Raw genomic sequence first — 26,313 nt, 5'->3', positions numbered from 1 at the left:
CCATGTTGCCATCTCTGTCTTCTGGTTTGGGTAACATAAATCTACTAAACAACTAAAAGAACAGTCACGATTTCTAATTTATTTTTTATCAGCACTGATTTAAAGACTGACCTTTATCCAGATTTTTGCTCCTAATCAACAAGCTTTCTATATCATCAGAAAAATAAAGAACTGCTTTCAAGTACAAGCAGTGTTTCCACATGAAACTTACTAAGTTATGAAGAACTTAAATGATGCATTTATTGTTAATGGTAATAAACTGCTTGAACAAATCAAATCTCGTTCCTAAAACCACATGCTACATACCTAGTCCTTCTCAAAATCTTCTTGTCTAAATAAGAGTATCATAAATACCTTATGATTAAAAGGCATGCAATTATGCAAATGTAATATATTCTGGAATCACCTTTTCAGTAGCCACAAAGAAAACTCTCAACACCACAGAATTATATAAATGAGAAATTTCATAGTCTGGAAAGTGAATAGAAGTATACAGTCAATTTCCTGATGCATCTTAGTGAAAATTTATTTTCCATCCTCGTGGATTCCTCTTACTACTTTATTTTCTACAGCAACCTATGTTTCTGTGTATTTCTAATTGAAACCCATCAAAGATACTACCATTGGATTCTCAGGTTACACCTGTTAAGACAAACCCATCAAAGATACTACCATTGGATTCTCAGGTTACACCTGTTAAAAGACTGTGACAGGCATAAGGTCTTGGTGGACAGTAGCTGCCTCGGTAATAATTTACAGATGTTTTGACAAAAATCAGATATTTTATTTACATAGTTGATACTATGATGATAAATTAAGTACACATCCATTTCTTTCAGAGGTACAGGGCAAGGTTTTTCAAAAGCTTTGAAGCACTGACAACGCTTAGCATATCCTTTGGAGTATCATCTAACCTTGCCATTGAATTCTTACTGAAAAATAATGTGCAGCTGACAGAAATCCACAGACTTAACTTCCCACAATCTTTTAGACTGCTAATGGTCTGCAGTGTCATACCTGAAAAACAGCTTTTAACATAGAGCTACTAAAACTCATCATATATGGCTGCAAGACTGGTCAAGCTGCCTTTGCCACACTTGCATGCAGTAAAAATGCAACTCAACACTCAGGTCATCCACAAGAGGCCAGCTGGCTCAGGATGTAACTAACAATTACAAAAATTTTAGGCTATAAGAAGTTGCTAATCTGGAATTAAATTTTATTTTTTGGTTTGTTTTAATGATTCAATGCAAATTCATAATATCAGAAGAAGAATAATTCTAAATAGTAGCACTTGCTACCTCAGATAGCTGTAATTACCAATACAGACAACACTGTGTGGCTGTGCATAACTGCAGACATAAACTGAAGACCTCATGTACTCATAATTAATAAGAAGATATTAAATTGGTGTTTCTGGTCTAAATAAATTCATTGTGAACACCTGAGTACACATATACAGACAAACTATTATATAAATGCAAGCATACATGCAAAAATTAGCATATTGCAGAGAAACATTGCACACAAACATTTAAAAGGCTCCCTAATTGAAGAATTATGGGGTTTTATACACATAACTTGTTATGACATCCATTTCCAGCAAATTTCTCAGTGGTTCATAAAGAGAGCTGACAAGGTATATGTTGAAAGTCAAACGAATTTGGCCAGAAAATATAGAGAAAAATAGTACATACGTATCATTTGATAACAACATGAAACATCTGGTATAAAGCACTTTGTGAAGTGCACAGCACATCAATATACTATTTTCAATTAAGTAGGAAAAAAAATTCATTTATACAGGCATAAGATTATATTAACTACTATATCCTTAAAGCTGAAAAGGCAGTTATTGTGGAAATGAAGAGCATAAACAAATGATGAGCAGGCAGAACAGGCAGAACATAAAAATAGTGCATCATCACTGAATTACTTTGTGATTTTGTTAAAGAAACCACACATAGAAATGGGCCCTAATTGTGCAAAAACTGCAAAAGAATATGATCCAAAACCTCAATTCTTCATTTAATTAGCTGACAGAGAAATAACATTTAAAATCATCAGTCATAATTCAGTTATCCTGCCAGATCACTTTACCTTCTGTATTTGTCTATTTTTATTCATACATGTGCACACATATAAATGTAGAAGCAATATATACACATATATATGCAAATAAGCTATACCAGATGATGAAAGATAAACAATCTGTGCAGATACAGAGGTACAAATACTCAAGTTGAAATAAACTCTTTAAGCCCTAAAATGAAAATCTAGAAAGAAACCCAATCTAGATGAAGACTACATGTTAATAAACTCTGTAAATTCTCAGACCTATTTGTCCAGAACATGCTATAAACACTATTTCACCAAGGAAAAAAATATTAGGAAAAGCTTAATTCTCAAGGTACTAAGTCCCAGAGAGACCTCTGAAGAAAATAATGTTTTATTAAATCTTATCTCAAGACATGGCTATAAAAGCATTGTCAACAGCTCCAGTAACTAAGCTTATTAAACTTTTATCTTCACACGGCTTCTGCAGCCAAATAACAGCTGGAAAACTGATAATAAAGAAATTTAATCCATCATTTTTACGGATGAAATTAATACCTGTCAAATTCACTGCTGACAATTTAATATAATAGATTTAAATTAACTACTCTGTTTCTTTTTTAGTTTAAGATAGCTCAGAAAAACAAGATGACACTTCTAAGTACTGCAAAGTTCAAGTCAATTGTTGTACATAGGGAACAATTACAGACAAAGTGAAGGCTTTATGTGCAATATGCATCACAGAACCAGTTCTGACTATATAAGTTTAAGTGCCATTTGTTTCTGATCTGAGACAACAGAAATCCTGATTTGAAAGAGTAAACTATTAAAAATCTGTGCAAGGTGATACTTAGAAATTGTTCCAAAACTTAAAAAAATTTTTTTTGCACCTCAAAATTATTCCTAATGAAATAAATGCGGACCAGTAGTGTAAGACAACATTTTAATTAAGAACATAAATTTTAATTAATAAAGCAATCTTGATCTCCAGAAAACTGCATAGTAACCACCCAATGCATAGACTAATTAAAAATGTTACAACTATACATGGATCTATTCTGCATTCATTTAATTTTAAAAGATAGGAGGTAAAAGCTTGTGATAGGTAAATCAGATGCAGTTGAGACAATACTGCAAAAGCAGAAGAGAACACAGCCTAACCAAACCTAAAAAACTAGCTCAAATGAGAAGAGTAAAAGCTCAGAAACTAACAATGTACTTCAAAAAGCACTTTCTTCAAAAAGTTAAAAAAATTGAACTGAAATAAGCACAAAATGGGCTTGAAATCACCACTCACAATGCCTCAACAAGAACAGATGGTTTGTATAAAGCTGTCCATTGTTACTTCTTATCCACATTTTTCATCCCAGTAGTGAGATTACTAGAATGTTAATTCAAAAAAGGGTTGTTGCATCTCTATTGGCTTGCAGTTATTAGCTTTAGTTGAGTTGTTGCTAATTTTGTACAATTACTACTACGGCATTCCCTTTCTGATGTTGTGTTGAGGCTTTCAATACCATAGAGCATTTCAAAACCCATGTTCTTTGCAACAGACAATTTGACATCTTTCCCCACTAGCAAAGCTGTTCCTTGTATAGTGAAACCACTTCTTGTAAAGCCGTGATGTCTCCTCAGTATTTATGTATTGACACCTTGAACCATGAACAGCAAGGGAATGAGAACCACAGAAAGGTGTCAGAGCTCCTACAGAACAGCCAGTTTTTGCTATGAACTGAAAACACCAAGCTGGGTGAGAAAATGAACTTTCAAGGAATCACAGAATAAGCTGAGCCAGAAGGCACAGTCATGGACTGTCAAATCCAACTCCTAGAGTTTCCCTGAGTACCAGAGCTAGTGAAAGAAAAGATACTGTCATGTCAGACTTACACAGAAAAGTCTTGAAAGCAGTGGGAAAATAGGAATTATTGTCTTAAAAAGGAAAAGAGGTTTCAGAAGATAAGAGAATGCCAAAGGCACTCCTAGTTAAAAACTGTCATAAACAGACAAAATGGTAAAGGAACAAAGTGCATTGGATATGGAACCAGGACTGAAACCTAGGTACCTGTGACTGAAGATGAGCAACAGAGTATTGAAAGTCAGCAAACAAAGCCATAAGGTGCAGAGAGAAAATCTAAGAGATCTTTCTTGCTGACACAACACCAAGGGCAAAGAAAACACAGGACTCCTTTTGAAGGTTTAAGTAATATCAAAGAGAATCACTTATAAGAAGAAAAACCCCAAGAAAATTGAGAAACATAAGAGCTGTGTAGTCTGGGGAGAGTGGCGAAAGAGTTTTATGACTGCATTTTGAGGAAGAACCTCCTTTAAAAGCTTTCAAGGATTTCGGCAACAACTCTTCCAATTGATAATTCAATAAATTTATGGGATTTTTTTGCTTGAAAGAATTTCAGAAAAAAAAGAGAAAGAAAAAAAGAAAAGATAGCAAAGAGTAAGGTTCTGACAAACTCATAACAGCAAAAATATTTAAGAGGTGATGGGGTCAATGGGAGAAATGTGATATCATCTCCTGGTAACCAAGCTGAAGAGATAAACCAGCAAAAGCTCAGTAACAGGAGGAGACATAATGGATGTGAATTTATGAGTCAAAGTGAAAAATATTTAACTCCCTAGGATACTAACTTAAACAACTTAAACAACTGAACCTTTATAAAGAGAGCGGCAGCTCAATATATTAGATAAAGGATTTAACATGAAATCAAAATTTACACGATATGTTTTAGAGGAATACCCAAAATCTTAAACATACTATGTTATTTCTCAAAACTTGTAAAAATTTCTGAAATTTCTCAAATCATAACATGACATGGGTGTCATGTTATTGTCACAAATTGTTGATAAACACAGTACGATATGCATTGTCTAAACTGTTATTAGAAGGAAAAGTTTAAAACTGGAAGAATGGTGAGGAGGATCGTAGATTCACTCCAGTGACTTTGCAGCTGGGATTGCCTAGGCCTGGAGATGAACAGTATGGGAAATCTCATATATTTATGTATGTATATATATAAATACTGCTGTTTATCCTCTCTTTTGAGAAGTAGAATATCTGTGTTGACATAACATAGGTGTTCACAGAGACTTGGAGGCACTCTCATAGGTGAGCCTGAGACTGCTGTCCTGAGAGAGAGATCAAAGCTCAGAAATCATAAAAAGCACATGAAGACCACAGCAGGGTGGTACAATATGTGGTAAATGGGTGTGAACAGCAGCCCCACTGCCCACCAGGATGGGCTGAGCCTGGCAGTGCCTGCGCTGCCCCTCGTGTGTCTCTGCTGCCCAGGTGCTGCTTCAGGGTCCTCCAGCTAGTTAAGTACAGAAAAGAATTAACTCTTCACATTTCAGCCTTGCACCCTGAACTTGTTGCCATTAGATGCCCTTCTCATAGGGCTGTAAAATGTGAATTTTTTTTTTTTCAGCTTTGTATCTGAAATAATCCTTTTGGTTGATGTGGCCCACTACTGGTTACAGTCTGAAAAAATACACCTGTAATAACACTGAGGGAATGATAATTTTCAGTCACTTAGCCTTCACCTAGTCATCAAGTGAAGAGCATCCCAGAAGAGAAATGCTGGAAAAATACTCCACCTGCAACTGAGCATGGAGTCATATTTTCTGACAAAGGGTGCACAATTTTTTTCTTTCTTAATTTAAAGTATCTTCGGTTTACTAAGAGGTAGAAATAAAACTCTGACAGAAATAAAACTCTGTCAGTGCAAATTAGTCCAGGAAGATCTAACATCTTTTTAGATTATATCACAACACAACAAATTTAAAGTATGACATGAAAACTAATATCAAGCATGAAAGGACAGTCCCAGAAAAGCAGACCTAACAGCACTAGAGGTTCTCACTTAAAGCTGTCTTGGGAGGCAGGATCTGCCAGAGAAAACTTCCAATAGATTTCTACACTGTTAGCAATCTTCCAAATGAGCACACTGATTTGAAAAGCACTTGGAAACCTTTGGGACATTTTCTGATCTTCTTTGGTCACAACAGGAAGTTTCTATAACAAAAACCCCAGAAAAGTCAGTAGGGCAAGCCATTTATCAAAGTTCCTCAAGTTAAACAAGAGGAGAATTGTGCTATGAGACAAATGTTATTGTTTCAGTTGCATTTGGTAATTCAAAGTGAAGCCTACAAATGAGATATCTCATTAGTTTGAGCAGATGGATCAAAATTAAAGACTGAATCACCAATTCTTAATTTCCCAGTAGCCAGGAAGAGCTGGAAGTCTTGCAGAGGATGAATGTTGAAAAATCAACATAAAAAGCTTCTCTCCATCTGTCAAAACACATGCCTATAGAATGCAACTACTCCTTATGCAACCAACCTTAGCCTTAAAAAATGAAAATACACATACATCTAATAAAAACACATGGATGTGCCAAACCTCACACTCCAACCTACAACATGACTGTGACGCATCACTATGAATTCCAAAAGAGTAAATAATTTAGTTCTGCCATGGTAGAATTCTTTGAGAATGAATTAACAGAACTGTAGATAAACAATGCTGACTTTAATTTATTAGGATGTTCCAAAGGCTCTGGTCAAGAATCTTAAAAGAGACAACATTGTGAAAGGTTGATGGCCACAGGAAGATCTACATTAACTCAAGCAACTTTAGTGAGGGAAAGTGTTTTCCTCTGGTTCTGGTATTTCTTTCTTGCATTTCAGTATAAAACAGAACAGAAGTTTTAGGCTCTCTGGAGCATTGCTAATGAGATCTGTGTCTGTCATACATTATTGCCTGAATAAATATAAAATCTCAACCATGTCCTGAATGTCATACAGAACACAACACCTATGGAAATTTTTTCTTAAGTATTTGGGGGGAAGAGATGAAAACATCTTTTTAAGAAATGTATTTAGACGCAACCATGGCTTTGTTAAAAAGCATATGAAGTTTGCACATATATAATGTCAATAAATACGTTTTTCGGATAACACAAGCTAAGAAAGGTAACAAAGCCTGATGATAACAGCTTATGGTAAAACATGGACACAAGGTAATGGGTTTCTGGAAACTTAGAAAATTAAAGGGCATTCTCAAAATTGTGAAAAGACACTGAAGAAAACCTTTCTAGTGTAATATTAATCATATTTGCTCATAATATTAATCTTCCACTGTGGGGTAGGCATCTCAATGTAAATATATCTACATGATCTTTTTTTTTTCCACTTTGTAAACATCTGCAGCTGGTCTAATGATTATTCAGATCATTTGTCATAGCTGACTCATTAAATGGAAAACTCAAATTTTTCACGTGGTACAGTACTACATATTATAATTAGGCAATGAGCTGATGTGCTTGATTCTGCATTGTCAAAGCCTGTATACTGGTACTTGTATATAATTAATCTCAGGTTATGATATTTTGTTTAATAACTATCAAGACCAATATGAATTAAAGAGTCCCAAGAAAAGTCCAGAGTAACTGGTTGCTATTTAGATGTTCTAAATGAGAGTTCTGCAACACAGCAGAATGAACACTTTCAAACAAAGAAAATTTACAACCATATGAATCTAATTAACCAAGGTGTTTTGAAATCAAACCAGCATTTATATAGCAAGAGAAACCACACTTCTCCTTTGCCCAAAATTACAGGCTGTTGGTTTGAAATACAATTTTCAGAAACTGAGATCAGCAACAGTGTCCTTTGCTGAAACTGTAACATTAAGTAGACTAGAGTTGTTCTCTTCACCTCTTAAAACTGTAGCTCATGCCTTAAAACAAAACACTCATGCATTTCAGCTGCTAGCACAAGAATCAAAACTGTTCTCAAGAAAAGCTACAAAAACATCTCCTACTAGAACTGAACAACTTACTGTATTTGAATCTTTTCAAATAATGTCATATATGTTTGCAGTCACTTTTTTCCTCAGTGTGAAGAAAAGAGAGGGGAAGCAAGGTGCGGTAAATATGCCAAAACAGCATACAGACTCCCTGCTGGGAATCCAAGATACATTACTTACATACTACTGATTTAAAGACTCTGCCACTTGCACTTCAGCAAGTGAAAATAAACAAAATCAAAACAAGAAATGAAAGATAAGAAACTAAATGCACTTCAGTGGAAGGAATTTGGTAATGTTTTTGCATAATTGACAATGAGGAGAAAACAAACAAAATTTCCCTTGGTACTGCTAAAAAATTTCATTAACAGTCTTCACTCAGGAAAATAAAAGTATTTCCATAAGTAATCTTCATGAACGTTTTCTGAACATAACAACAATAACTGATATCAACAAGAGAAGATAAGTGGAAGAATGGAGGTAAAGCAAGGCAGGGGGGCAGGAGGACTAGGAACCTGAAATATTGCTGAATTGCTGAAATATTTTTTCCCTTCCCAAGTCATAAACCAACTGTTCATCTTTCAAAAAACTCAATGAAGTTTTTTGTGAAAAGCAAAAAATATGCACTTCTTCGTGCGACTGTACAGGACAGAGTTTCCCTCTTTTATATAGATGTTATTCACTGAAAAGCCCCTTCAAGCATCATAGAGTGCTAGCTAGCTCTAACAAACATGAGACATTGTGTGGGAATAATTCAGGACCACAATCATAGCAGAATGAGAAACTATTCAGGTAAATGACTTAGGCCCATATCCTTAGTTGAGAGGAATGCCAGACTCGAAAATTCACTGCAGAAACCTCTATTGTAAAGCAAAATGAAGGATTACTTTCTTTAAAAAGAAAACAAAACACAAACCCCAGGATATTTTGAATGACTTATGCTGAGCCCTTACACACCACGTCTTGAATGCTGAGTAATTCTCATCTCTCTTCTCTAACACAAAAGACTAGAATTTGAAAGATATAGGAAAGGCTAATAAGAATTATTAAACACTCAATTTTTGATTTTTTTAATCTTTAAGTCTACCTGTTGTAAGGTCTCTAAAGTACTGACCTAATTTGCCTTGTAATTCAAAAAAATTGACATAAATACACATTAATTACTTTACAGATAGATAAAGTACTGTGAATTTTGACCTCTGTTAGAAGCTAACACTATTTAGTCAGTTTAATTTTCTTGCATGCTGTTTCTATGAAGTGTTTCTAAGTTTAGAGGCTACCTCTGAAGTAACATATTATAAAAGAACAATTTTCAATAAATCACTGTGATGATTTAATTTTTTAATGTATGTTCTGAATGGAAAGTAAACTAAAAAATAAATACCTGGTGTCCAGCCATTATTTGCTTCAGGACACTTTCATAACATACTTCATCCATATGATTCAGCTGCTGCACCTGGAAAAGAAACATCACATCCATATTAAAATAATTTCTGTCTTTATGGATTATCTGCTATGCATCAAGCCATCTAGAATGATCCATGAAAGTTAAATTTGATTATGCAATTAAATTTACAGTATATCAATTCCCATTCCAACAACAGCATTTTGTATTTAAACTCAAAAATAAAACATGAAAATACATAGATAAAGTATGAGTAAGGGCAGTTAATACAAAATTTATTGTGTGACTTTGCTGGTGTTTTTTAACGACAAAAGAGAAGTAACCCAGTTCTTTAATTTATCTGTTTCAGAATAAGCAATCTTACTTCTACAAGATATTGAGGAAATATCAATTTAATATATCTTATCTAGAATTAAGGCTTTCTATTTGGTATATAAAAATAGTTTTTACATTGCATACATATGTACTTTTTTATCTATAGGAAATTATTGGTAGTTTTTTTGCCATAGAGAACTGAGATTTCTTCATAGTTGGGTCATGCACAGAGAACACTGTGAGTACCATGTAAAGAATTTCCAATTATAGATAAATAAAATATTTAATAATGATTCCAGTCGAAATCAAGAGTATTCTTCAACCTACTCTAAAGATTTTTTAAAATTTCTTTAATGCACTACAATATAAATACCATATATCTATTGAATCCACCTCAGTATTAACGTTGTGACAAATCAAAATAAATAAATAAAATCCAATATCATAGCAATAATTCCATTCTTCATTTGTGCATATTTTAATACGGAAATTTAATACTTGGACTTAGTCCTAGAATAGATGAAACTTGAAAAACAAAGCTTTAAACCAGCTCTATAGGTAAGAGAATATCTGTCTTTCAAAATGTACAAATATAGCAATAAAAAGACGAGAAAATATGGGCACATGTGCTAAAGACAAGCACTCGGTCTAATCATTCTTATATTGAGAAATTAGCATTTTACCAAATATGCTTTTTCAAATAATAGCAAGTGAAAATCATTAAGGAGAAACTTACAAGAGCAGTGCATAAATACTGGACATGGACATATATACATATATACACATACTATAAAGTTAACTTTACATATTCTTTGTGTTTATACCTAAAGACAAAAACATAAACATGCCTAAAGAAAGAAGACTGATATTAAAGAAAAATATCTGACATTAACAGACCTTGACTAAAGAAGTCAAAGTCTTGGTGCCATATGCTTCAAGAATTTCAACATACAGAGTATTGAGAGGTTTTCTGGATAACTTCTATGCATAATAAATACATCATGCTGTCCTTGCCTTTGAAAGCTTGCCTGCAGGTTACACATGGCTCTGTAAATTGCTAATCAGCTCCAAATTTTGGGAGAGTTTTTTTGGATGCAGGATTTCAGCAAACTGCGGCAAAGCATTCACCTAAAGTAACTAACAATCTTCTGTCTCCTCACAACTCATTAGTGTGCTATAGACATAGCGCTGACTGCCCTTGCTGATGGTCTGCAATAGCAGCTTTTCATCCTGGACTTTCTTACCTTGCTTTCCTCCTCTCACGAAGACCACAAGGATGTTGATATTGGCAATAATTAGGCAGCTTTAGTATTATATTATCCTGAATACAGTCCTTTTTCAAAGAGACTTAATACTTCTATATTTTGCTCGCTGTAAAGTGTATTATCTTCATTGCAAAACATATTTTGCTCTGTGATTGCAAAGACGATCTTCCAAAAAATAAAAGATCTCCTGGCTGTGGTATTATCAAAACAGTCTGCCAAGTATTCACATTTCAGAATAACTATTACCTCCTAATATTTCCTTATCTCCTTATGCTTCTTTGGAAAATTACTGTTTTTTAATAATTTCAAATTTTACAAGATTTATTTATATATTTGATTTTTTGAATTCTAAATGCATTCTAAAGTGAGTATGAAGAAAGGGAGTATTTTCTCTTTTCTTACTATATAGTGAAAGTAAACAAAATATTAGAATCAAGTAACAGTGAAAGATGAATTGAAAGTAACAGCAAGGAAGACTGAAGGTATTAAAAGCAATTAATGAAGACTAAAATATGCAAATCATGGTAAGCACCATATGGTAAACTAGTCTTATGCATATAGATTTGAAACATACCCCCACAGTTGTAAAATAAGTTCCCCTGCACTGCAGATGGAATGACTACTTAAATAACCTAGTAAGAAAGGCAATGTCCCTTTTTACAAAAACTAAATAAAATACTATGATTGATTAAGCCACAAAATTAACTTTTGATTGAAAATGTCTTGATTTCTATTAATTTAAATCACATGTGAACAATATTTTTTTTAAAGTTTAAGTATATAAACCTTAATTATAAGATAATGAGATGTATGGGAAATTTATGTAAAGTGTTTGTATAAAGTCCTGTATTTAAAGAATTATAATTTACATGTCAAGTGCCACTCCACTAATGATGTTTAATAAGTATATTATACCTGACTATTGTCTTAATGCTTCCCAAAATGAGCAATAGCACATTGCTCATGTGGGATTACTTTAAATTAATCTTTAAATTAAAGATTAAATTTAAAATCCCAACATTTCTTATGTTGGGATTACTTTAAATACAGTTTCTATCAAATATGCACATACGATAATTAGTGGCTTAGCATGCTAAGGTTTTAATCAGTAACTTTAGTATTAATGCAGGTTGTTTATTTTGATATATATATTAAAATATATATTTCTTCTTATTATATTATGTAATATATTTACAGATTTTAAAAAATAGTATTTTTCTTATAGCATTCCTCATGCATCCTTATAGCCAAAAAAGATGCGCCACATGGAAATCTGAAATGAAAGAGGCAGAATAATCAGCTGCTAAAATGACTCTGCAGTTGAAGGTGATGATTTCTTCTTCAAGAAAAAATCAGCAGTGAAGAAGAGGCAATGTAAACTTAAATAACTTTATATCCAACTGCAACGAGGCCTGCTTACAAGTATGGTAAACTGAAGAAAGAATTTTCTTAAAGCACCTCTCAATTATGTATATCTTTATACAAAAGAACATATGCTTCAAAAAACACCTGTAGTATAATAAAGAAGTACCCCATACACACACATGCATGAAGCGTGATCAAAAAGAGTCCACAAACAGCAACCCCTTCTTTGGCACTCACAATTCCTTACCTTATTGGTTGTCTTGATCCCTATAAAGGTTTGTCCCAGAGGTACAGGTCGGAAACGCCCATCAAAGTAGAATAATCCAATGTAGGGATTGACGTGCAGAAATGTAGCAACATCAAGATAATTGGGTAATGTAGCTGAAAGGCCCAAAATCCTAATCATGCTTTGCGTAGATTCAACCTATTTAAAAAATCAGAGAAACTGTAAATTTTCCAAGTGTTGTAAGCCAAGGAATCAAGGACAGAGTTTAAAAACACCCCTTATAAAACATTAATGTGAAAGAAACAGTTAACTCTTGCTACAAAAGGTGAACAATACATGTGAGTTGGTGATTATCCTGTATTGAAGAAACCAGTGCTTTCCACAATTCCATCAAACCTTACTTATTCATCTTTCTATTTTATTGTATTTTTGCCCTCCAAAAGGTGAGCTAGTCATTAACTGACATGGATGAACAATAGCAGAAAACTGGCTCTGTTAAGAAGGGATAGCCCAATTTATAGGCAAAACTGTGACACATGATTTGGTGTCTTTTCTTCCTTACTCCACATCAGACCACTATTCTGGAAGAAAAGGGAATCTAATTTGTGCCACTCCACCGTCTTAGGTTTTTGCTTCCACTACTCTCTTAGACAATGTATTCTAGTTCTCTGGAACTGGCATTTTATTCTAATTTCTTCTTTCCTAAAATGTTTAATTCCTCAAATGTTTGGTGTACATGCTTTCCCATTTAATAAGGGACAGAAATGGTGCTTTACAACTAATCCCTCTGTTCCATACAAAAGCCTCCATATTATATGTATTTTCAGGTAATTTTCAAAAAGAATGAAAGCACACAGAAGACCTGAATGAACAAAGTACACAAGAATTTTCCCATTTCCTTCTGGAACATTAGGAGCTGCGTAGGCTGGCTCACAACTAGCATAATTATTTAAAACCAGAGTTCACAGTAATTTTATTATAAAGGCTTTTAGACACTGTAACTGAAGCCATATATAACGTTCTCAACTAGTCTCAAATGGGTGAATGTCTCAAGATGAGTAAGGCTGGTAAATTAGACCTGGCTAAATCCTATTCAAAAAATATGAGGCTTTACTTAGATTTTGATTTACTCACCTCTTTTGAGTTAAAGTGAAAGGAAATGCTTGTTAGATTAAAGCAATTAAAACAGTTAAATTACAAGTCTTCAAAATAGATGACTAAAAAGTAAATGGAGAGCATTCTCAAGGAAGACAAAATAATACCACACCATAACCCAGACCTGAAGAATAGGAAGCACACCAAAATATTAAACTAAATCTCAAAAGGAACCATGGACCCAAACAGACAAAGACAGCAAGCAGACAAAGTAAACCACTACACTGCCTGGTAACAGACATGTTCTGTGGCAAAATTCTGGGCACTAAAACTGGGGCTGCAAACAACTAAATGACACAGAAAATCTGCAGACCAGGTCTGCATTTGCACAAGAGCAGTTTTCCAAAAAGAAAGCTCCATGTACGATAAAATATGATATGCAAATGCAAACTGGGACAAATGAGATTTCATTTTCTGAAGTCTTCCATCTACAGGGAACAAAAGCATTGTTCAAGAGCACAAGGAAGCTTTCTCACTTCTTACACAACTTTTTTGGCTCGATTATGTGATGACGTATGGGCAACAGTCATCATCAAGCACACAGTTGTGAAGTGTTTGAGGTTTGGGGTTTTTTGAGAGGTGGGGGCAGCGTGCCAGGTGGGTTGTTTCCTCCTTTCTGTTTGGGTTTTCCTGGTTTTGGCATTGTCCCATGGAGTACCACATCCTTCTGCACTGGCCTTGGTGTCTGCAGGGCTGTTCCTCATGTTTTTTCCATCCCATCTGCTGCACAGTGTTTTCACCCTTTCTTAGCCGTGATTTACCAGAGGTGCCACCACCTCTGGCTGGTTGGAGCCTGCTGTAAGTGGCCACATTGTGTGGCTCGTTGAGCCACAGCCATCCCTCCCCACAGCCTCACTGCAGTCCCCTCATCCAGCACCTGGGCACCCGTGGTGCAAACGTCTTCATTTACTCAGAGCTTATACACTTCATTTTTAAGCTTGAATCTGTAAGCACAATTACCACTTGCTGATATATGTACCCTGTAGATTGTTCACAATTGCCTAATAAGTACAGCAATCTTGAAGTGTAACTGAGCTCCCATCTGGAAAACATTACTTGATTTTGCTAAATTCAATAACAATAATTTTTTTTGAAATCTCCTAAGAGCCTGAAAGCACTAGTTTGAAAGTATGCTTCTGAAGGCAAGAAAGCATTTCAAGTATTTAAACAATTAACAAGAACACTGCTTAATAACCATGGACATATGTATTTTTACAGCAATTAAATGTAAGATGTTTTTTCAAAGATTTCTTTTAAAATAAAAACAGTGCCTAGAGAACAGTTACAATTTAGTGAGAGTTGCCACTTTCCAAACATTAGTAAAACAAAGAAGCCCCTTAATGTTGCTGACCTCGCAGTTGACCCTGGAGCTAAGGATCTTATTGAAAACCCCAAATTAACACTCCACATGACAAGCTGACAGTTAACACAAGCAAGTAATTAAGATTACTAATGTATTTAGAACACATTTTTTAAACCCCTTCCACCAGACCAGGTTGTTCAGGGCCCCAGCACTTCAAGAGATATGACATCCACATTTCTGGGAACTTATTCCAGTGCCTCACCACCTTCACAGTGAAGAACATCTTCTTAATATCCAAACAAAACCTACTCTCAATTTAAAGCCATTTTCCCTTGTCTTATCACTGCATGCCCTTGTAAAAAGTTCTGCTTCAACTTTCTTTTAAGTGCCCTTTAGGTACTCAAAGGTAGTAAGATGACCCAGGTCCTTCATTTCTCCAGGCTGGACACTCCCAGTTCTCACAACCTTTCCCCAAGGGGAAGGTACTCCATTCCTCTAATCACCTTAATAAGACTCTAAATCATTCCATCAATTTCCTTAATTTATTTTGAGACTATGAAAACAACAAAAAAATCTTTATTTTTTTACCATCTACTTTTGTATTTGATCACCAAAAAATATATATAATTTATATACATATATAAAATAATCAAGATGCAAAAAGAGGGACACTTACACTGAAATAAAAAATGTATCATAACAATCCTTCAAATTATTTTATGTCCAGATCAAATTCAAGCCTATGTGTTTAGTTTATGCACATCATCACATGCTGATAGAGAAAAGGGGGCTTTTATTCTTTTAATTATACATGGCAATATAAAACCAGCAGTGACTAAAACTGTGCTAAACTTAAAAATAAAAAAGACTACCTGAATATGCAACCATAACATGATTTATTTTTTGCATTTTCCTCTGTGATTATAATTCAGTTTCAACTCTCTATCTATTATTCATCTATCCAAGCACTACAGAAACTTGATTTTCCATAATGGTTTTCAGAATTCTAACACATTTTTATTACAGAGTTCTCTGCATACATTTTTTGACTACTTTTCTGACTTCCCCTTGAAAAGCAAGCACTAACATCTTTTACTCTCAGGTGCTTCTAAAGAACAATAAACCTTGAAAATGTACAGATGCCTTTTATAAATACAGATCATTCAAAAATTAGTATTTTGCAACTACCGGATCACTTATTATTTGATCCTAGAAGTCCCAGCTTGAGATTATAACTTCATATACAATAAACCATGAACCCACAGCCTTTTCCTGAAATGGCAGTAGAAATTACTGATAACACAATTAGGATGACAGAGTTTTCTGTTTACACTGCATATTGGTGGCTGGTAGTAGGCAGCTAAGTGCCTTTTCTTCACTACTGAAACTCAGCCTCTAACATTTCATTGTTTATATGTGTTTAATTATGCCAGTAAAATAATAAGCACCATTTGAAACTTAGGAGGCTTTCCTTGCAAACCTGAACTGACACAGTATTTGCACACCAGGTTCTTTAAAAGCCTTACTATGGTTTACTGGTTTGAAGTTACACTGGAAGTGAGAAATGAAATTGCCATTGCTATATTTAATTGACATCTCTGACTAGTATATCTAATTCAGAAACATTCTTGACGGCATGTGGAGAATTGACAGCATTCACAGAACACAATTACCACACCATGAAATTCCATGTATGCAGAAAAAATAATCAGAAGATAGTTATCCCAGTATCGATTTCCACGCAAGCATCATCTGCGTTTACTCTGTCAATGAAAAAGGATCAGGTATGGGAAGTGCCTTTCTGGATTGTAAATTGATCACAGCAGGATCATTTTCTTCTAATAGGTTTTCAGATTTGCATATCGTTACATTACAGCCGCCACTTGAGAGCATACAGAGTGTGCACAGAGATATTCTTTTATCTGACTTCTAAAGTTCTTCCTGAACTTTGTGATCTTGGCAGCCTTCCCATTTCCATGTATTAAAATATCACATTCACAGAATGAATTACAATCAAGCTGGAAATCCTATCTCTGATTGTTCAACTTGAGCACAGAATTAAGTCAAGCAGACAAGTTTACATATTTTAATCTTTGAAGAATTGTCTGCTGGTTAGAAATTAATGTGATAATCAGATGACCCAGGATCAGTTCAACACACCCTCTGCAGTCAGTCTTTATGCCCTTCAGAGGTACACTAAAGACAAGATACTCAGAAAATTAGACACAAGCATTTCTTAGCTTTTAATGCAGATGTGCAAGAAGATGAACCTTACATTAGGTTCCTGGATCCCCTGTTCAATGGTAGCAAGAATGAAGTACTACATTAGTTATTAGTTGGATACTATCCTACCCACAGAATGGCTGTGTCTCATTCGCTCACAGGATATGTGCTGTTGATCCAAAAAAAGGAGAAAAAGAATTGAGTAGGGCTTAGAGCATTAAAAAAATAATTAAATGTTTCAAAATTACTAAGCAGGAAGTTTGTTACAATGCTTCATCAGTGTTTATTTATTGTTTACTAGTAATGAAAGAGTTAAATTGTCAATAAGTCCACAGAGGTGCAGTTGTCTAGTTCTAAGAACAGAAATGGAAAAAAACCCAGTGAAATTGCAAAACCTAAGTACATAGTAAAAATGCAATTACTAATACAGTTTTGAAGATTCTATATAGGACGTTATCTAAACTCACTCTGCACAGAATGCATTTGTTACTAGGCAACCACCTAGTTAAGTAATTTTATTAGTTTTACTCTGCATCCAATGAACCCTGAAAATACTGTGATCTCAGTCCTCCATTTAGAATATATTTTAAAATCCAGAGGCACTGAGAAAATGTAACCACACAGAAAGCACCATTAGAAGCCATATTATTCTCCCTCGGCTAAATATGAAGTATGTATTACTTTGTCTTAAGAAATTACATTTTGCATATATCTGTTAAGAGATTTCTATACCTGGCACAGTGTCAGTTTTTCCTGACTGACAGAATGCCTTTTCATGCTCTGCTTACTGTTTTGTTCCTAAACTAAGAAACAAAAAATATATCTGAACCTTTTTATAAATTAGTTCCACTGCTTTACCATAATATGAAAGACCTCAAAATGTATGACAATCACTATTACATTTTAAACTCCATAGGTGTATCACTAAATTGTAAAAACAGTAACCTATCAGTAATAAAAAATGAGATGCAGAATGACTTCCTGACATCCCTTCCACACGCAGTAAGAGAAAAGCTTCTGAAGATTAATCAAAATGTCTGATACGTAACATTTTCCAAACAATGGAGATAAGGTTTTGTTTTAAAAAAGTAGTTTTTAAAAAGTAATTTTTTACACAACAAAAGATAACAAAATAGACTCATGTAAGACTCATTAGACATATGGCTGCATGACATACTGCCTAAAAATAACATCACAGAGTAGCAAGAAAATATGTATTAAATTTATCAGAAGCTGATGAACTGACAGATTTTAAAAGAACTTATAATTGAAAAATAGCCATTAAAAAGGGATTCCTCTAATTGCTTTTTAAGCCCAACTCTATTCAATAATTTTATTGATGATATGCAGTATAAAACAACTGGTGACAAGAAAGGCAAGTGATTGGCAGAATTAATATAACTGATGTGTGTGTCAGCCATACAGATAAATCTAGGTTGATAGCCCCATTCAAACTAAATTTCTTTTCACTTAGCTCATAACAGGCCATAGCTGCAAAATGAGACACTATTCTCAGGAAACATTCTTGTATCAATGAGCTAATCCTGCAGCAACTATCAAAAGGTTTGTTTGAGGATTTAACAAACAAGTACCTGAACAAAAGCTCCAAAAAAGATGTGTGGACAAAATAAGTACATACAGTTCTTAAAGGTATAAAAGGGATAGAACTGCATAACTGAAGGGAATCTCTCTACCTCTGTATCTGCCAGAACCAAACTAACACAAAAGTTCTATCTATATCCAGTTCCGCTGACATGTTTTACAAATACAATTATGAATATAGGCAAGTCCAGTGAAAAAAAGCCCCACGACACTATAGTTTGAAATGGAAAAATTATTGCAGGAGGCTTCAGTAACCTTGTTTGGTTTATCCTTTAATAAAAGACGCTGATTAACTTGATTAGCTTATATATGGAATATCAAAGAGACAAAAGACTAATAGAAGTCATTTAAGATGAGAACTGAAGAACTAAATGAAATGCCACTGTCATTCCAGTCCCAAAAGACCCTTATAAGAACTACAGTCGGCCACCATTTGATAGAAGATAGACAGATCTAACCTGCTTTTATGTTATTAGCTGTCAGTCTTGACTTTTTTTTCTTTCAACCGATCAAATTATCAAAATCAAGAATGGGATTCCAAGCACATAAAAATTCCTAATTTGATAACAATTAGACATTTGGCTTTGGGTGAGAAACATCTGCACTTGTTTGCCAATGATCTCTAGTAAGAGGTAAAAGAGTGAACGACAGGGACAGAATAAAAAAATAGGTAGAGGAAATAATAAGGCACTACAGATATTGAAAATGCTAAGAAAGACCAAAGAAAACTATATTACAGCTGAAAGGAAAAGCTCCTTAAGTAAGGGAGCATGAGGAAAGAAAGCACAGAAATGAAACATGAGAATTTCCAGGGGAAGAAGAACTCCAACATGTCATGGCCACTGCAGTCAAAGCTGCCTTTGATCTTCACTTCCACAGCAAGCCCCTCCTTTCTTGATGGGTAAAAGGTACAGCACCTCTGCTTGTTGAGTCCTCTTTTGCCTGGAAGAGGCCTTTCTCATCAATGTATTCCAGGAATCTCCTGTATTCCTTGTACTGCTGTGTTAGCCCATCTATAGTAACTTTGTTATCTAATACAAAAACATAAAGCAAGTGAAACTTTAACTCGAAAAATGAGATGGTGCTGACAACAATATCTGTATGTCTAAGATGGCAGCTTAGGTATCCCAAAATCTGAGAAAGCTTTTAATATGGATTTTCTTTTATTTAATTTATTATTCACATATTGAGAATAGGTATCAAAACTTGTGTATAACTCAAGTGTAGCATTCAGTATGCTTTTTTTGTGAAAAAATACCCATAAGAAGCAAGGAAGTAATCAAAATCTCTGAATAATTATAACAAAATACTTCAGTGGCCTGTAAAATGGTAAATTTTTTTCTTTCAAGCTAATAACTTTAGTATATTACAGTAGTGTGGAAAGTTTGATTAAAAAGTTTAAGCATTTCAGTTTTACATCTGCATTATGCTCTGGACTAAAACTTTAAACATCAAAGCTATAAATTGGATTCAAATAAGTTGTTTGATGTTATACCTACAGTATATAACAGAGCTCAGAGCAATTTTCCCACCAAAATGTTTAGCAAAGTCAATTTAAATCACTTGCAAAAACATTCTCTAAAATTTGAAAAGTGCAAACATGCACAAATATGCTCTTCATTCTGCTATGAGTAAAACTGTCAGCAATTCCAATATATATGCTCCTTCCAGGTTTAAATAAAACCTAATTCTAAAAAATGCCATAAGTTAAAATGAGCGTGTTAAAGTCTTACAGTAAGTGGTGTGACTCAGTGTTCATCTGGGGGAAACTACATCAATCATTCAAGTATTTTGAGGTACAAATTAGGACAGACCTGCTAATGCATCAGGATATTCCTGCTTTAAGAATGCTTTTGGATAGCTGTATTTTTACCTCATATCAATACAGATCTCAAAACATTCTTTTCTGGAACAGCTGTAGGCCCTAGTATCTAGTTGAATACTAATTCTTAAAAAGACAAAAAAATCCCAATCCACTCTTTTTTTTTTCCTGTTGTACACCATCTAATCAAAATACCTCCAAAGAAACAAGAGAGATGCTTTTTCTCTAAGACAGGATACCAAACCCTGCAAAAGGTAAAAGGCACTACACTATATATCCTGCCCCACACAGGAATCATGACATTGTCTCATATACAAGCTAGGGAAGCATTATCCAGATGGAACTACAGGTACATGCATTATTAGAGTTGTTATTAGTGATTTATGGAAAAGGCTGAAGTAGTATTCAAAGGAATTTATTACGGTTCTATTCTAGAAGTGATACAAGAAATAACTGTTCTAGGTCAGATCAAAAATTATACTGTTTGAATGCACTGTGTCCTGCAGGAGCCAGAAGTGACAGTACAGAAAGTGGGAAAATGTCAGTGATATTTACAAGAACAGATCTCAGTTACTACAGCCTCCAGTTCTGATCCAGTGACTACTACTCTGCAATGGATTTTCCTTTGAATTACTTGTCCCTCTACTACAAATTAAGAAAAAATAGTCAATATTTTGGATGTCTGAAAGCAGTATACAAGTCAGGTAATTGAGTTAATCAATTATTACAGTGCTGTAATTGACACAAGGATATTTCAGATTAGAATTGTCCTTCGGGTATTTTTTGTTTTTCAAGAAGTGAACAATTATTCTTACTTCCTGTGTGCATGAATACTGAACGAGCACAATATTTCTACAGATATTAATGAAAAGTAAATTCTATAACTACTTTCAGAAAGGTTGGAGAGGAGATTGAAATCATTGAAGACAGAAGACAGACATTCTCCAAGGACAGACTGAATATCCTGGCTTTTTTTCATGCTCCAGGGACATTTATGAATTTCTATCAAAACACATAAAATTACGGAAATAAAATACGGAATTATGGGCAAGGAACAAAACCAAGGAAATGCAACAATATATTTTTTTTTCCTCACAAAGTAATATTAAAACATTAGATGTGATTTTTTTTTTACACTTTGGGCATCTATAACAACATTTTCACTAACTCCAGGGAAATTCTTCTGAAATCAGATACATTATGTTATCTTTCTTTAGCGACTGCATAAAAGTTCCAGTAACTTCACAGCTGTGGATGTATACTGCAAACTTCATAGAACTATGCCTGCAAGCTCAGATACTGAAGTATAACATTTCAGTGCAATTTTAAAAAGTAATCCTCTTATTATTTGTTTTCATATTAAAAAAACAAAACAGTTGTACAAAACATCTCCTGTTTCTTTGTCCCCAGGCTCTCTGGGAAGCTTGCAATTTGAAATATTTTTGCCAGCAATTGTTTTCTACAGCACAATTCTAAAAAATTCTACAAGTAATTTTGCTTTCTTTTTAACTGTGGGTTTTTTTAGTGTACCTTTATACTGTAAATTCTCCCTCTCCTAAGCTACCTACTTGTAAAGATACATATGGGTCTCCATTACTCTCTTTCTTGTCAAATTAGAATAAATAAGGTGGTGAGACGGTCAGTTTCAAGATTTGTGTATTGATTTATTTCCCAACTGTTTCACTTAAGGAAGGGTTACAACTGGGTAGCTTCAGCTCCAGATGAATTAAATTCCAACTTGATAGGTAAGACAAACCTTGAAATCCTAGGAGATTAAACCACCCTTTTTTAAAAGAGCTATTTTAAAAATGAGTGCTGAAGCAAGATACTACTATATTACAATAAATGCACTAAAGATAGGATTCAGTACCCAAAACATAATTGCCTCAGATTTTATATTCCTTAAGTTAACTGCACAGGCTTGACAGACACAAAAGGGAAGGATCTAAGAGAGATTTGTCTCCAAACAAAGCAGAAATGGAATGCCAAGCTGACTAACGTAGGATGGATAAAATGGCTCTTAACATCTATTTTGGACAGCTGAGCCTGTCTTACAAGTCTCACAAAATTTCACAGTAAGAAATTAATAAATCTTGCAATCTGATGTGAAGAAAATGCTAATGGATAAATGATAAATGATTATCCCTGCTAAAACCTGAGATGGTTGACTCTAAAGACACCTAAGGAAAAACAAGGTTACCAAAACCATTTAAGAAAGAAAATACAACATCAAACAGCTCAAGTTTAGTGCCTTTAAGGTCCTCGAAACTTAGATTCTGCTCAAAAATTGTTGCTTATATTGTTTTTTTATACAGGAACTTTACACTTGCTGTACCAGATTAGAGCAGACATTAATTTCATTCTGTTCCTAGCAGAGTTGGAATCAGATGATTCAAAAAGCCTTAACAAGGTTAGTGTAGCCTTACCAAGAAAAAATAGCAGCTTGAAAGCTAAAATGCTTTAAACATTTAATATGCTACAAATAGAGCCATAAAAACAATAGTTTCATTTTAATTTGTTACAGGTTACTTGCATGGATAGAGTTTTGCTCTTCATGATTAAAAAAAAATAAAATTGCACTCAGTCCTCCCTCTTTCCATTATTTATTTTTCCTAAATCCTTCCTTTTTATTCATCCCCAAATTACATGTCTTACTTTACTTGTAGAAGCACATCCCACCATTGAGACCAACCTTATTTATTGCCTAACTCTGAATTCTTCTTTTGTACAAGATTCAAGAAAAGAAGTCCCGTTTCTCCTTTTTTCCATTTCTAATCTTGGTATTTAGAAAATATCACTAAATCATGGGGAAAAACAAAATTATGATTTATGCTAGACTAAAAATTATGTAGTATTTTTCTAGCAGTGCTGAAAGTTTTACCTAGATTTAAGAAGACATTACTCTTAATTAAAACAAAAAAGAAATTCTACTAGGAAAACTGCTAATTGAAAATAAGCATTCCTGGCAAGAAAATAACTTCAGTCTTTGTTGTGTTAAACCATTAGCCTCATTATTATTTGCTAAAAAAAGTTTAATTTTCTTACTTGTACAGTAGAATAAATTAGGCAAATAAATTGTAAGTAAAGAAACAGAACTGTAATAAACTATCTATCCTAGGAATCTGATAGTTGATATAATACAGAAAGAAAAGTAGAAGAAAAAAAAATCCACATTCTAAATCCACATTCTTTAAAACAGAACACCTGTAAAATAAATTGTAAACTACCTAAGCATTTCTATTTAATTGTCTAAGCATGTTACCCTTTACAGTGATATCTATCTACTCTTGACCAAAACAAAATTATTTTGAAGATTTTTTTTTCACTCTTACCTGTCGTAAAGTACGTGCTACTATACTTTCAAGTACTGGTCCTCTGTCTTCATGCAGTAGATGAACTTCATCAAGAATCAAGAGTTTTACCAGCTGAGAGAGGGCTACATCACCCACACTCTTCCTTGTCACCACATCCCATTTCTCTGGAGTAGTCACAAGCATCTAGTAGAGCAGGGGAAAAAAAAAAGAAATATTAAGCATATACAAATTTATAAAAATATAGTAGTTTAACATACAGCAGAGTAAATGCAATGTACAACTTGAAGTTATCTTAAGTTTGACCCACTTTATATATGAGGCAGACAGTTTGCTGCATCTACATGTGTTGGATGGCCATTAGTAGAATTCAGTATGCAAAACAATATGGAAATATAAACTAATTACTTCCAGCTGTGCTCCTTTGTATACATTTTCCACATGAAAACATTGAAACAGCTATCCAGAATGAACAGAATGAACTACTAATAAAATCATTTAATGGTTGTGTTTCACTAAAATCATCTGTGATAAAATATTTTTCACCTTCACAGCACAGTAAACAACTAAGAACCTCCCCTCATACTAAGCTTGACCTGATAGTTCCCAGTTGCCTATGAAATGCTTCCTCCCTAAGGCACACTTTCAAGTTGTATCTTCTGATAGCTTAATCCTTGCACCGGTAAAACAGATTGAACAACTTCCTGCAGTCCTGGATAGGTAATTTCCAAACTTCATTGTTTCATGTAGATATGTCAGGCTATTTCTCCAGCCTGTTGATGTCCCTCTATATAACAGCACAGTCCTCTGGTGTATCAGCCTCTCCTCACTGTCTGCTCAGTCAGCCCACACATCAACAACAATATGAGGATCTTATGGAAAACACTATCAATGGCTTTACCAAAATCTAGGTAGACAATTCCCACATCTACCTGTAAGACATTTCTTGATAGAAATTTATCCAGCTAGCCAAGCATGTCTTCCCTTTGGCGAAGTCAAGCACACTATTCATGATAAGATTTTCTTGTCTTCCATGTACCTGAAAACAGTTTTAAGATTAGCTGTTCCATCACTTTCCCATATGAGGCTGACCAGCCAGGCATTCCATAGGTCCTACTTCTTGCCCTTGTTGAAGACAGAGATGACATTTGCCTTTCTCCAGTCTTTGGTCACTTCTACCTTACAATGGCTAATCAAAGATTATCAAGAGTGACACTGCAATCAGAGGAGCCAGCTTCCTCAGCACTTGTGGATGCAAATCAATCAGACCTGATCTTCTTCCACCAAGGGTACACTTTACTTTCTCCCGGTTGCTGGAACAAGGATTCCTGAAGGCTGGCCTTTCTAGTAAAGACTGTACAGAGGAGGCATTCATTCCCTCAGCCTCTTCTGTGTCCTGTGCCATTTATAGGCTCCCTGTCACATTCAGCAAAGGGACAGCAAAGGGATTGTCCTTAGTCTTCCTTTTGTTCCCTATCTTGTTTTCTTTGATATTCTTGAGCAGATTCAATTCTGTCTGGACCTCAGCTTTCCTAACTTCAATCCTGGATAGTCAGACAATGTCCCTGTGTTCTTTCCAGACTGCATGTCCTTGCTCCCACACTCTGTATGCACGCTTTGTTTTTGTGTACGACCTGGAGCAACTTGCTCATTCCTACAGGCCAAGCTTCTATTCACTCATTTTTGCCCAAGTTCCTATTCACTGGGATGGGCCACTCTTGGACTTGGAAGAATATTAACCAGCTTTCTTGGTTTCTTGAACTCTCTCTTTCTTCCAGGACCTTATCACATGGGACTTTTCCAAGCAGATCTCTGAAGTGGCCAGACTCTGCTCTCCTGAAGCCCAGGGTTGTGACCTTCTTTTCTGATCTTCTCCTCCTCCTCTTCAGGATGCTGAACTCCAATGTCTCGTTGCTATGGTCAAGTCTCTCTTCAATTTTGACACCGCAAACAGGTCCCTCCTTCTTTATGAGGTACAGCAAAGCACCTCTCATCCAAGTCCTATCTACACAGGAAGAAGTTATCATCAGCACACTCCAGGACCCTCCTGGATTGCTTGTGCTGATGTTTCTTTCAAAATATGAAAAAAAAATGTTTCTTACAAAACACATTTATGAATCCTTTTTATTCTCTTCGTCTTCTCCACAAGATATATTCTGATAGCATTTATTTATTCCCCACAGAAAAATATTTTTCCCTGCACTGTCACACAATATTGTTTCAGTCCAATTATTTTACCATCAGAATATATCAGTCTTTACTAATTACCAAGAGCTACTCCGGAAGACACTTTGTGATATTAGAGAAAAAAGGTGTTAATTTCCTGCAACATTTAAAACTTTACACATGAAAGACTCACTGAGTCACTATTATCTCAGAGAGTGGTGGTATCTGGCGGGGGGGGGGGGGTTTTTTCGGGGTTTGTTTAAATTTTACTGGGGGATTTTT

At 34.6% G+C, this 26,313-nt stretch overlaps 1 protein-coding gene across 1 annotated transcript in view; it reads right to left on the bottom strand.

Moving 5' to 3' along the window:
- ASCC3 (activating signal cointegrator 1 complex subunit 3) overlaps positions 1-26,313 on the bottom strand; it is a 251,135-nt gene that overhangs the window by 134,085 nt on the left and 90,737 nt on the right. Inside the window, exons 11-13 of the mRNA XM_039727495.1 lie at positions 23,887-24,051; positions 12,471-12,647; positions 9,258-9,329 (exon numbers count right to left, since the gene is read on the bottom strand). Of these exons, the coding sequence (XP_039583429.1) occupies positions 9,258-9,329; positions 12,471-12,647; positions 23,887-24,051 (414 nt within the window). The remainder of the gene's footprint in view (positions 1-9,257; positions 9,330-12,470; positions 12,648-23,886; positions 24,052-26,313) is intronic.

The sequence above is a fragment of the Passer montanus genome, unplaced genomic scaffold (genome assembly GCF_014805655.1).
Source record: "Passer montanus isolate IOZ18808 unplaced genomic scaffold, ASM1480565v1 scaffold11, whole genome shotgun sequence".
NCBI lineage: Eukaryota > Metazoa > Chordata > Aves > Passeriformes > Passeridae > Passer > Passer montanus.
The sequence above is the reverse complement of the archived record's forward strand: the minus strand, read 5'-3'. Positions and strand labels throughout refer to the sequence as shown.